Here is a 13502-nt window from a genome sequence, read left to right on the forward strand (position 1 = left end):
ATAGGAAAACAATGAATCATGGAACACTACATCAAGAACTAATGATGTACTGTATGGTGAATAACATAATTAAAAATTTAAAAAAAAAGAAAAAAGAAATAACAGGTGTAGAGGAGAGAGAATTGAGGGAGCCAGTGTAGAAAGTTTTGGGGGTCAGGAGTAAGTGCAGGAATTTAGAGACCAGGAGGAAGAAGAAGATATAGCACAGAATTTTTAGAGATGAGAATTTGATTATGCTAAGTGAAATAGCTCAATCAGAGAAAGACAATTATCATATCATTTCACTCATATGTGGAATATAAGAAAGAGCACAGAGGATCATAGGGGAAGGGAAGGAAGACTGGGAAAAATCAGAGAGGAAGACAAACCATGAAAGACTCTTAACTATAGGAAACAAATTGAGGGTTGCTGTAGGGGAGGTGGGTGGGGGAATGGGGTAACTGGGTGATGGGCATTAAAGAGGGCACATGATGTGATGAGCACTAGGGTTATGTGCAACTGATGAATCATTGAACACTACATCTGAAACTAATGATGTACTATATGTGGCCTAATTGTATTTAAATAAAAAGAAAGAAAAAACAAAACAACAACAACAAAAAAGAGTTAAACCCTGGAATGTGTTTGTTTTAAATGAAATTCCAGTTCCAAGACGTAGTAAAATTTTGTACACACAGATAATTTTTTAAGTTTTTTTATGTCAGTTTCCTCATTTCAAAAATAAGGATAACCATAACCATGGAGGCTTAGTGAGTAAGAAATTAAATGTTGTGAGTTAATCTGTGTAAATCTACCAAATTAGAAACTTAACTGTGGAAGCAGGATGCGTGATTGTTCATAAATACTTTAGAAACATATTTAGAATCTCTTTAAAATCATTTCTTATCATAAAATGTTGGTTAATAAATCTCTGGCTAATATTTTTCATGACACATCTCCAAAGGCAAGAGAAACAGAAGATAAAATGAATTTGTGCAACTTCATCAAGATAAAACCTTCTGCACAGCCAAGGAAACAGTCAAGAAAACTAAGAGGCAGCCCGCAAAATGGGAGAAGATATTTGCAAATGACACTATAGATAAAAGACTGGTATCCAAGATCTACAAAGACTTCTCAAACTCAATACATGAGTAACAAATAAACAAATCATAAAATGGGCAGAAGATATGAACAGACACTTTTCCAATGATGACATACAAATGGCTAACAGACACATGAAAAAGTGTTCAAAATCATTAGCCATCAGGGAAATTCAAATCAAAACCACACTGAGATGCCACCTTACACCAGTTAGAATGGGAAAAATTGACAAGGCAAGAAACAACAATTGCTGGAGAGGATGTGGAGAAAGGGGATCCCTCCTACATTGTTGGTGGGAATGCAAGTTGGTACAGCCACTCTGGAAAACAGTGTGGAGGTCCCTCAAAAAGTTAAAAATTGAGTTACCCTATGACCCAGCCATTGCACTACTGAGTATTTACCCCAAAGATACAGACGTAGTGAAGAGAAGGGCCATATGCACCCCAATGTTCATAGCAGCAATGTCCACAATAGCTAAATCGTGGAAGGAGCCGAGATGCCCTTCAACAGATGATTGGATGAAGAAGCTGTGGTCCATATATACAATGGAATATTACTCAGCTATCAGTAAGAACGAATTCTCAACATTTGCTGCAACATGGACGGCACTGGAGGAGATAATGCTAAGTGAAATAAGTCAAGCAGACAAAGACAACTATCATGTGATTTCTCTCATCTATGGAACATAAGAACTAGGATGATCGGTAGGGGAAGAAAGGGATAAAGAAAGGGGGGTAATCAGAAGGGGGAATGAAACATGAGAGACTATGGACTATGAGAAACAAACTGAGGGCCTCAGAGGGGATGGGGGTGGGGAATGGGATAGACCGGTGATGGGTAGTAAGGAGGGCACGTATTGCATGGTGCACTGCGTGTTATACGCAACTAATGAATCATCGAGCTTTACATCGGAAACTGGGCATGTACTGTATGGTGACTAACATAATATAATAAAAAATCATTAAAAAAAATAAAAAGAACGAGTTCTCCACATTTGCTGCAACATGGACGGCACTGGAGGAGATAATGCTAAGTGAAATAAGTCAAGCAGAGAAAGACAATTATCATATGATTTCTCTCATCTACGGAACATAAGAACTAGGAAGATCAGTAGGGGAAGAAAGGGATAAAGAAAGGGGGGTAATCAGAGGGGAAATGAAGCATGAGAGACTATGGACTCTGAGAAACAAACTGAGCACTTCAGAGGGGAGGGGGTGGGGGAATGGGATAGGCTGGTGATGGGTAATAAGGAGGGCACGTATTGCATGGTGCACTGGGTGTTATACACAACTAATGAATCATCGAACTTTACATCAAAAACCATGGATGTACTGTATGGTGACTAACATAATAAAAATAAAATAAAATAAAATGGAACAAACTACTCATACAAAAAAATTTTAGCTAACACTAAATATTTGCAAATTAATGTAAAACAAAATTTTCAAATTCTTTCATTCTTTGTCTTAGTATACGATACTGATAAATAGGAATCAAGATGATGGAATATGGAATAATAGCGTGTTTACACTAAGGTATTATTAAAATTTTTAAATTATTTTATGAATTATACCATTTTCACTCATTTGATTCCTCAATTTACCTTTAACTTGATGACTGGTTGCTGTTACTACTGCCGTCTTCTGATACAGATCTGTAAAAAAGAAATGGCATTACTTTAGGGTTAGAAAACATTGTAATTTTATTTTTCTGTTTGAGTACAACTTAATTATTTGACAAGTTTATGCATTATGCTATATTCACCACAAGTGTGGCTACCACCTGTCCGATTATAGCACTATTACAATGCCATTGACTGTATTCTCTATGCTGTACCTTTTATTGCCTCGTCTTATTCATTCCATTACTAGAAGCCTACATCTTCCTCTCCTTTTCACCCATTTTACCCAACCCTCCACCTCACTCCCCTCTGACAACCAGCAATTTGATCTCTGTATTTATAGATCTGATTCTGCTGTTTGTTTGTTTATTCATTATTTTTTCCATTCATAAGTGGAATCATATGGTATTTGTCTCAGTCTGACTTATTTCATTTAGCATAATACTCTCCAGGTATTTTAAATTTTTGAGAAACCTCCATAATGTTTTGCACAGTAGCTGCTCCAATTTACATTTCCACCAACAGTGCACAAGATTTTTGTTTTGTTTCGTTTTCCTTCACATCTTTACCAACACTTGTTATTTCTCAGTTTTTGGATTCTAGCCATTATGACAGGTGTAAGTTCATATCTCACTGTAGTTTTGAGTTGCATTTTCCTAATGATTAGTGATGTTTAGCATCTTTTCATGTGTCTGTTGTATATCTTCTTTGGAAAAATGTCTATTCAGGTCCTTTGCCCAAATTTAAATCAGATTATTTGTGGGGTTTTTTGGTGTTGAAATGTTCAAATTCTTTATATACTTTAGAGATTAACCCCTTATCTAACATATCATTTGCAAATCTCTTCTCACATGCAGTAGATTTCCTTTTTGTTTTCTTCATGGCTTACTTCACTGTGCATAAGTTTATTTTGGTGTAGTCCCAATATTTTATTTTTGCTTTTATCTCTTTTGTCTGAAGAGACATATCTAGAAAAATGTTTCTACCACCAATGTCAAAGTAATTACTGCCTGTGTTTTCTTGTAGGATTTTTATTGTTTCAGGTCTCACATTTAGGTCTTTCATTCATTTCGAGTTTATTTTTGTGTATGGTGTAAGGAAGTGGTCATTTTGTTCTGTTTTGTTTTAATTTATTTTATTTTATTTGCATGTCTTTTTCTCATTGCATATTCTTGCCTCCTTTGTCGCAAATTAATTGACCATATAGTTTTGGGTCCATTTCTGGGTCTCTTCCATTGATTGATGTGTCTGTTTTGGTGCCAGGACCATACTCTTTTGATTACTACAACTTTGTACTTATATCTTGAAATCTTGGATACCTCTAGCTTTGTTCTTTTTCAAGATTGCTTTGACTCTTTGGGGTCTTTTGTGGTTCTATAAAAACTTCAGGATTATTTGTTCTGGTTCTGCAAAAAATGCCACTGGTAGTTTGAGGGAGATTATATTTAATCTGTAGACAGTTTTAGGTAGTATGGATACTAACAATATAATTAATATTAACAATATTAATTCTTCCAATCCCTGAGCATGACGTATCTTTCCATTTGTGTCACCTTCAATTTCTGTCATCAATGTCTTATCGTTTTCTGAGTAAAGGTCACTTGCTTCCTTGGTTAAGTTTATTCCTAGGTATTTTATTCTTTTTGTTCCAATCGTATATGGAATAGTTTTCTTGACTTCTCTGATACTTCATTAGGAGTGTATAGAACCACAACTGATTTCTGTGCATTAATTTTGTATATTTCAGCATTGCTGAATTCATTTATTAGTTCTAATAGTTTTTTCTGTAAGTTTTTCTATGCAGACTATCCTGTCATCCGCAAATAGTGACAGTTTTATTTCTTCCTTATCAATCTGGAAATTTTTTAATATCTTTCTGTTTCCTAATTCCTATGGTTAAGACTTTCAGTACTATGTTGAAAACAGTGGCAAGAGCAGACATCCTTGTCTTGTTCCTGATCCTCAAGGAAGAGTTTTCAAAGTTTCATCTTTGAGTATGATGTTAGCGATGGGTTTTTCAGATATGCTCTTTTTTATGTTGAGGCACGTTCCTCATTAGTCCATGTTCTTGAGAGTTTTTTTGATGGAAGCTTTATTTCATTATGTTATCTTTATTTCTGCAAGTGGGAAACAGAGACATTTTCCTTTAGCATAGAAAACGAGACCCATTTATTTATTCTTTCTTCCACATTCCCTTTTCCCTAAATATCCCTGACTGAGCAAATTTGTGACTTGTATGGTGATATGGTAAAAAAAAAAACTGTATGTAAGTGAAAGGAGTTAGATAAAGACAACTACCATATGATCTCACTTATGTGTGGGATCTAAATTTTTTTTAAATTTTATTTATTCATTTGACAGAGAGGGAGAACACAAGCAGGGGGAGCAGCAGGCAGAGGGAGAAGCAGACTCCCTGCCAATGTGGGGCTCCATCCCAGGACCCTGGGATCATGACCTGAGCAGAAGGCAGACCCTCAACCGACTGAGCCACCCAGTTTTTTTTGTTTGTTTGTTTTTTAAAACAAAAAATAAGCTCATAGATACAGATAATAAGTTGATGGTTATCAAAGGTGGGTTTGTGGGGTGAGTGAAATGAATGAAGGAGATCAAAGGTACAAACTTCCAGTTACAAAACAATTAAGTAATGAGTATATAATGTATAACATGGTGACTATAATTAATACTAAAATACTGCATATTTGAAACTTACTAAGACAATAGATTTTAAAAGTCCTCATCACAAGAAAATAAAATTTCAAAACTATCTATGGAGACAGATATTAAGTAGAATTTTTGTGGTGCCCATTTCAAGTACCTTAATTCTAATTTTAGAAATATATGAACAACACTAATTAAGTGTAAAATGTGCATTGTCCTATCTGTATTCTCCTTTTCATATGGGTTTTTTAAAAAACATTTTTCTCACCTTCTACATATTCAATTCACAAAATTTGTTTCCTTATCTCTATTAATTGCCTTGGTACAACTGAATGTCAATGCGAAAAAAATAAATAAATAAATGAGGTTGCTTAGGTGGTGGTCAGAGCCTGCTGATGCAATAGCACCCAGAATGGCTTTCAATTTGAAAGGCACTGTGAACTTACTGAGTAATTTCAGTTATTTCTGGACCTATAAGAACAAGAAAGATAACTTCTACATGAAATCTGAAAAAAAATTAGTATATATCAAGACTCAATATTTCTACTTATTAACCCAATTCACCCAATATCCAAACACAACACTTTTAAGTCCTGTTTACAATATTCTGAATTACATTTTACTTCTTCCTCAATTGGATTTTAAAATTAATTTTACAAATAATTAATTTACTTACTCTCCACTTACTGTTCCCTCTCTGTTCCAAAATCTTATTTTATCCCATTTAAAAACGATGATGGCAGTTAAAATAAGGATGGGTAGAAAAATGTAGAAACTGATCAAGAGGCCATTTCTTTGAGGAGCAGCATATCGTTTTCTAAGTAAGCTTTCACCTTGAGCTGAAAACATGAAAGTACATTTTAAATTTATCAAAATTGAAGAGTTGGGGAAGAAAAAAGATGTCTGAGGAGTAGGGGACATTTTTTCAGCTGGTCCCCTGAATTGAGCCGGATATCTACCAGATCATCCTGAATATCCACAAAATCAGCCACAGACATAGGTAGATACATTTAGATCTCTACAAACCAATATCTCCAGTGCTGAGTATTGAGGTATGAAGCGGGGAGTGGTGAATCTGTGCACAGATATTGGAAGATAAACGGAACGGGGAGGGAGCTGCCATGCTCAGGGGCCAGGAAGCAGTAGTCTCCTGCACCGGAGAGTGGGCAGGATTCATGGACTGGTAGCTCATGAGAAAGCCAACTGAGACCGGGAGCTAGGGAGCACGTGCGTGACCAGACTGAAAACCAGGGATCCAGAGCACGCGTGAACCACACTGAAACAGGGATCTCAGTGGTGCGTGTGGGAACTGGGGGTGGCTGTAGGTGTTAGAAGCATAAAGGACAGAGACAGGCCAGCCCTGGGAGTGAGGTTTGGGAGAGAGGCTGTGGGGTGCGCAATCCAGGATACTGTGGGGTTTTTAGCAGCACCAACAGAAACAGAGTTAAAGGGGCCAGGGGAGCTGAGTGGAGAGCAGACTGCGAGACTGAGACAGTGGCTTGGATATGGCTACTGCGGCTCTGAGTCTCAGAGGAGTCACTGAAAACCACCAGGGAAAGCTGCCAGAGAACAAAAGCCTGAAAATACCAGTTCTCAATGTACCCATCCCCACCCCCTCTCAAAGGGGATGGGGCAACTCTATCCAAACAGGGTTGCCTGAGTATCAGTGTGGCAGGCCCCTTTCCCAGAAGACAGGCTGAAAAATCAAGAAGCACACATTGCTAAGGTCCCTAATAAAACAAATGCATATTGCTTGGGTCCTGGTCAATAATTTGGGCTCTGTGCATCCTTGCAACCTCTCCTCATCAGAATGACAAGGAGGAGGAATCCCTCCCAACAAAGAAAAGAAACAGAGACTGCGGCCTCTGCCACAGAACTAATGAATATGGATATAACCAAATTGTCAGAAATGGAGTTCAGAGTAACAATGGTCAAGATGATGTGTAGGCTTGAAAAAAATACTAGCGAAAATATTAACGAGAGTATAGAATCTCTAAGGGTGGAAATGAGAGCGAATCTGGCAGAAATTTAAAATGCTATGGATCAAATGCAGTCTAAACTGGATGCTCTGAGGGCCAGGGTAAAAGAGGCAGTAATACGAATTACTGAATTGGAAGATGAGATGAAAGAAAAGAACGAAAAAATGGGAACTTGACTCAATAAAATCCAATCTCAAGAATATACAGTATAGGAGATTACTAACTCAATGAAACGTTTAAATGTCAGAATCATCAGCATACCCGAGGGATGGAAAACGAGAGAGATCTAAAGAGATATTTGAACAATTATAGCTGAGAACTTCCCTAATCTGGCAAAGGAAACAAGCATTCATGTCCAAGAGGCAGAGAAGACCCCTCTCAAGATCAGTGAGAACAGACCAACACCATGGCACATAATAGTACAATTCACAAATCTTAGATGAAGGAAAAAATCTTGAAAGTAGACAGGGGGAAGAGAATCCTCACCTACAAAGGGAAGAACATCAGAATAATGTCAGACCTGTATACAGAGACCTGGAAAGCCAGAAAAAAACTGGCAAGGCATATTCAGAGCACTAAGTGAGAAGAACATGCAGCCAAGGATCCTTTATACAGCAAGGCAGTCATTCAGAATGGATGGAGAGACAAGGACATTCCAAGAATGGCAGATACTGAAAGAATATATGACCACCAAGCCAGCCCTACAAGAAATATTAAGGGGGGTTCTATAAAAGTAAAAAGACCCCAAGAGTAATACACAACAGAGATTTACAATCTATGGAAACAAAGACTTCACAGGCAACATGACATCATTAAAATCATATCTCTCAATAATCACTCTCAATGTGAATGGCCTAAATGCCCCCATAAACACCACAGGGTTGCAGATTGGATAAAAAGACATGACCTAGCCATATGTTGTCTACAAGAGATTCATTTTGAACCTAAAGATACATCCAGACTGAAAGTGAAGGGAGGGAGAACCATTTTTCATGCCAACGGAACTCAAAAGAAAGCTGGGGTGGTGATTCTCATATCAGACAGATTAGATTTTAAGCTAAAGACAGTAGTTAGAGATACAGAGGACACTATATTATTCTTAAAGGATGTATCCAACAAGTGGATATGACAATTATAAATATCTATGCCCCCAAAAGGGGAACAGCTAGATACACAAGCCAACCCTAAAACAGAATAAAGAGACATATGGATAATAATATATTAATAGTAGGGGACCTCAACACTCCACTCTCAGCAATGGAAAGATCACCTAAGCAGAGAATCAACATAGAAACAAGAGCTTTGAATCACATACTGGACCAGATGGACCTCATAGATATATACAGAACACTACACACGAAAACAAAAGAATAATTCTTTTTGAATGCACATGGAACTTTCTCCAGAATAGACCATATACTGGGTCACAAAACAGGTCTCCACCGATACCAAAAGGCTGACATTATTCCCTGCATATTCTCAGACCACAATGCTTTGAAACTGGAACTCAATCACAAGGAAAAATTTGGAAGAAACTTAAACACTTGGAAACTAAGAACCATCCTGCATAAGAATGATTGGGTAAACCAGGGAATTAAGGATGAGCTTAAGCAATTTATGGAAACCAAAGAGAATGAAAACACATCAGTCCAAAACCTATGGGACACTGCAAAGGCAGTCCTAAGGGGAAAATACATGGCCATCCAAGCCTCATACAAAAGAACAGGAAAATCTAAAATACAGTTTTTATATTCTCATCTTAAGAAGGTGGAGCTGGAACAGAAGAACAGGCCTAACCCATGCACGAGAGGTAGTTGATCAAGATTAGAGCAGAGATCAATGAATTGGAAATCAGGAGCACGGTAGAGCACATCAATGAAACTAGAAGGTGGTTCTTTGAAAGTATAAATAAGATTAATAAGCCACTGGCAAGACTTATTCAAAAAAACAGAGAAAGGACCCGAATTAATAAAATTATGAATGAAAAGGGAGAGGTCACAACCAACACCAATGAAATAGGAAGGATCATTAGAAACTTTTATCAACAGCTTTATGCTAATAAATTAAACAACTTGGAAGAAATGGATGCCTTCCTGGAAACCTATAAACTACCATGTCTGAAACAGGAAGAAATTGATTATCTAAACAGACAGATTAATTATGAAGATATTGAAGCAGTGATCAAAAACCTCCCCAAAAGAGTCCAGGGCCTGATGGCCTCCCCAGGGAATTCTACCAATGAATCAAAAAAGAAATAATACCTATCCTTGTTAAGCTGATTCAAAAATATAAAAATGGAAGAAAAGCTTCTAAACTCTTTCTATGAGGCCAGCATTACCTTGATCAAAAAACCAGACAAAGGCCCACCAAAAAGGAGAATTACAGATCAATATCGTTAATGAATATGGATGCAAAAATTTTCACCAAAATACTAGCCAATAGGATCCAACAGTACATTAAAAGGATTATTCTCCATGACCAAGTGGGATTTATTCCTGGGCTTCAAGGGTGGTCCAACAGCTGCAAATCAATCAAAATGACACTCTACATTAATAAAAGAAAGGACAAGAACTATATGATCCTCTCAATAGATGCAGAAAAGCATTTGACAAATTACAGCATCCATTCTTGATTAAAACTCTGCACAGTGTAGGTGGAGAAGGAATATATCATAAAAGCCATATTTGAAAAGCAATGGCAAATAACATTCTCACAGAAAAGACTGAGAGCTTTTACCCTAAGGTCAGTAAAGGGATGTCCACTCTTACCACTGTTGTTCAACATAGTAATAGAAATGCTAGCCCCAGCAGACAGCAAAAAGAAATAAAAGGCATTAAATAAGCAAAGAAGAGATCAAACACTCAGTCTTCACAGATGACATGATACTCTGTGTGAAAAAACCAAAAGGCTCCAACTGAAAATTGTTAGAACTCATAAAGGAATTTGGCAAAGTGGCAAGATATAAAATCGATGCACAGAAATCAGTTGCATTTCTATACAGAAACAATAAGACAGAAGAAAGGGAAGTTAAGGACTAGATTCCGTTTACAATTGCACTGAAAACCGTAAGATACCTAGGAATAAACCTTACCAAAGAGGCAAAGGATCTGTACTCAGAAAACTTTAGAACACTCATGAAAGAAATTGAGGAAGACAAAAGAAATGGAAAAATATTTCATGCTCATGGATTGGTAAAACAAATAATTGTTGAAATGTCTATGCTACCTAGAGCAATCTAGACATTCAATGCAATCTTTATCAAAATACTATTAACATTTTTCTCAGAGAGGGAACAAATAATCTTAAAATTTGTATGGAAAAAGAAAAGACCCCAAATAGCCAAAAAAAAGTTGAAAAAGAAAGCCAAATTTGGTGGCATCACAATTCCAGATTTCAAGCTATGTTACAAAGCTGTAATCATCAAGATGGTATGGTACTGGCACAAAAACAGACACATAGATCAATGGAACAGAATACAGAACCCAGAAATGGACCTTCAACTCTATGCTCAACTAATGTTTGACAAAGGAGGAAAGACTATTCAAGGGAAAAAAGACAGTCTCTGCAATAAATGGTGTTGGGAAAATTGGAAGGCCACATGCAGAAGAACGAAACTGGACCATTTCCTTACACCATACAGAAAAATAGACTCAAAATGGATGAAAGATGTAAATGTGAGACAGTAATCCATCAAAATCCTAGAAGAGAACATAGGCAGCAACCTCTTTGACCTTAGCTACAGAAACATCTGGGTAGACATGACTCCAAAGGCAAGGGAAACAAAGGCAAAAATGAACCATTGGGACTTCATCAAGATAAAAAGCTTTTGCAAAGCATAGGAAACATTCGACAAAACCAAAAGACAACCTACAGAATGGGAGAAGAATTTTGTAATATTTTATCAGATAAATGGCTAGCATCCAAAATCTATCAAGAACTTGTCAAACTCAATACCCCAAAAGCAAATAATCCAGCCAAGAAATGGGCAGAAGACATGAACAGACATTTCTCCAAAGAAGACATACAAGTGGCCAACATACACATGAAATAATGCTCAACATCGCTCGACATCAGGGAAATACAAATCAAAATCACAGTAAGATATCATCTCATGCCAGTCCAAACGGCTTAAATTAACAAGTCAGGAAATAACAAATATTGATGAGGAGGGGGAGAATGTGGAACCCCCTTACACTGCTGGTGGGAATGCATGGTGGTATAGCCACTCTTGAAAACAGTATGGAGGTTCCTCAAAAAGGTGAAAATATAGCTACCCTGTGACCAAGCAATTGCACTACTAGGTATATACCCCAAAGATACAAATGTAGTGATTCGAAGGGATACCTGCACCCCAATGTTTATAGCCACAATGTCCACAATAGCCAAAGTATGGAAAGAGCCCAGATGTCCATCTACAGATAAATTGATACAGAAGCTGTGATGTATGATATATGATATCATAGAATATTACTCAGCCATCAAAAAAATGAAATCTTGCCATTTGCAAAGACATGGATGGAACTATAGGTTATTATGGTAGGCAAAATAAGTTAATCAGAGAAAGAGAATTATCATATGGTTTCCCTCATATGTGGAATTTATGAAACAAAACAAAGAAGCATAGAAGAAGAGAGGAAAAATAAAACAAGACGTAATCAGAGAGGGAGACAAACCCTAAGAGACCCTTAACCATAGGAAACAAACTGAGGGTTGCTTGGAGGGATGGAGGTGGAGGGGATGGGGTAATAGGGTGATAGGCATTATGGAGGGCACGTGATGTAATAAGCACTGAGTGTTATACATAACTGATGAATCACTGAACTCACCTCTGAAACTAATAATACACTATATGTTAATTAATTGAATTTAAATTTAAAAAATAGAGTAAAAAAATTATTAAAAATGATATAATAAAGTTTTTGTGTAACTGGCACTTTTATTTTTAAAATTTTTTGTTCTTTTTAAATTTTATTTTAATTTCCTTTTTATCTAAGTATATCTACAGTTCTACATTACTTTCAAGTGTATAACAATTCAACAATTCTATACGTTAATGCTCATCAAGTGTACTTTAATCCCCTTTGTCTATTTACTCTTCAAAAACAATAATAATAAATTAGGTTAAATTTCCATAGTACCTGCGTAAGGTGATATTGTTCTAATTAGGAGTATACTAATTAGAAAACAGATATTCCCCTAAGTGTTATGAAGGCATTATGGGAAATTGGGAAAATGAATGAAATCTCAATTCCATTAGTCAAAAGAAATAAGCCAGATGACTAAAATACGATTAACTAAATTAAGGAATCGGAATTACCACCAAAACAACTATGAGGATATTAAATACAAATGAATTTAATGCCCCCCAAAACAAAAATGCATTAACTTTAAATGCAGGCACAATCCAATTATAAGAATTGGTTTATCAAAAAAAAAAGTGACTCATGATGTTTTATGAATTATAGAAAATTGGCAAATATATGCAAAAATATTGAAATTAAGCAAATATGTAGCAGGCTTAACCTATGGTAAAACTCAATACTTTTAAAATTCTTCCTTGCCTCATCCATCAGAGAAGATCAACTCTCCATCAATTCACCTCAACGAAAAATTATATCATATTGGAAGTGGAGCTTCCTTATGTGCATAATTACTTCAGAGGCTGATTTAAGAAATTGGACTAATCATTACTGGATTAAATGGGCAATATCCATTTTTCTAAGGAAGAAAAAAAAGGCTTCCACTTTGGTCAAGATAAAGTGTTTTCATTAAATGGTGCCAAGCTAGTCCTGTATAATAAAATGATAAAATAGGACAAAACACACGAAGGAAATGATTTCTGGAAGTCAATAGGAAATGCAAAACTTTATGTGAAGGAAGGAAAACATGACATTGATTTTATGAAAATCCAATTCTACCAATAGACAATTTGCTCAGCTCAGCTCAGAGAATTGGAGTTGAGGGCAAACTACAGCATTTCCACTGAGCCGAGGAGGCAGAGGAAAGAATTCACAACAGTCGAAAAGGTTAGACTCTACAGGGTGTGGCACTGACAAAAAGATGCTCTATAGGTTAGAGACAGCAGAAGGGTTAAGAAGGAGCCTCCCAGGAGTTTTTGGCAAGAAAGATAAGATAGATGGATAGACAAAGAGATTATATATATA

General features: G+C 36.4%; 1 protein-coding gene across 1 annotated transcript in view; it reads right to left on the bottom strand.

Moving 5' to 3' along the window:
* Positions 1-2685: 2685 nt before the first annotated feature.
* LOC103659149 (A disintegrin and metallopeptidase domain 3-like) overlaps positions 2686-13502 on the bottom strand; it is a 122477-nt gene continuing 111660 nt past the window's right edge. Inside the window, exons 19-20 of the mRNA XM_040643169.1 lie at positions 6036-6198; positions 2686-2734 (exon numbers count right to left, since the gene is read on the bottom strand). Of these exons, the coding sequence (XP_040499103.1) occupies positions 2686-2734; positions 6036-6198 (212 nt within the window). The remainder of the gene's footprint in view (positions 2735-6035; positions 6199-13502) is intronic.

This window comes from Ursus maritimus, unplaced genomic scaffold (genome assembly GCF_017311325.1).
Source record: "Ursus maritimus isolate PB19 unplaced genomic scaffold, ASM1731132v1 scaffold_28, whole genome shotgun sequence".
NCBI classification, from domain to species: Eukaryota; Metazoa; Chordata; class Mammalia; order Carnivora; family Ursidae; genus Ursus; species Ursus maritimus.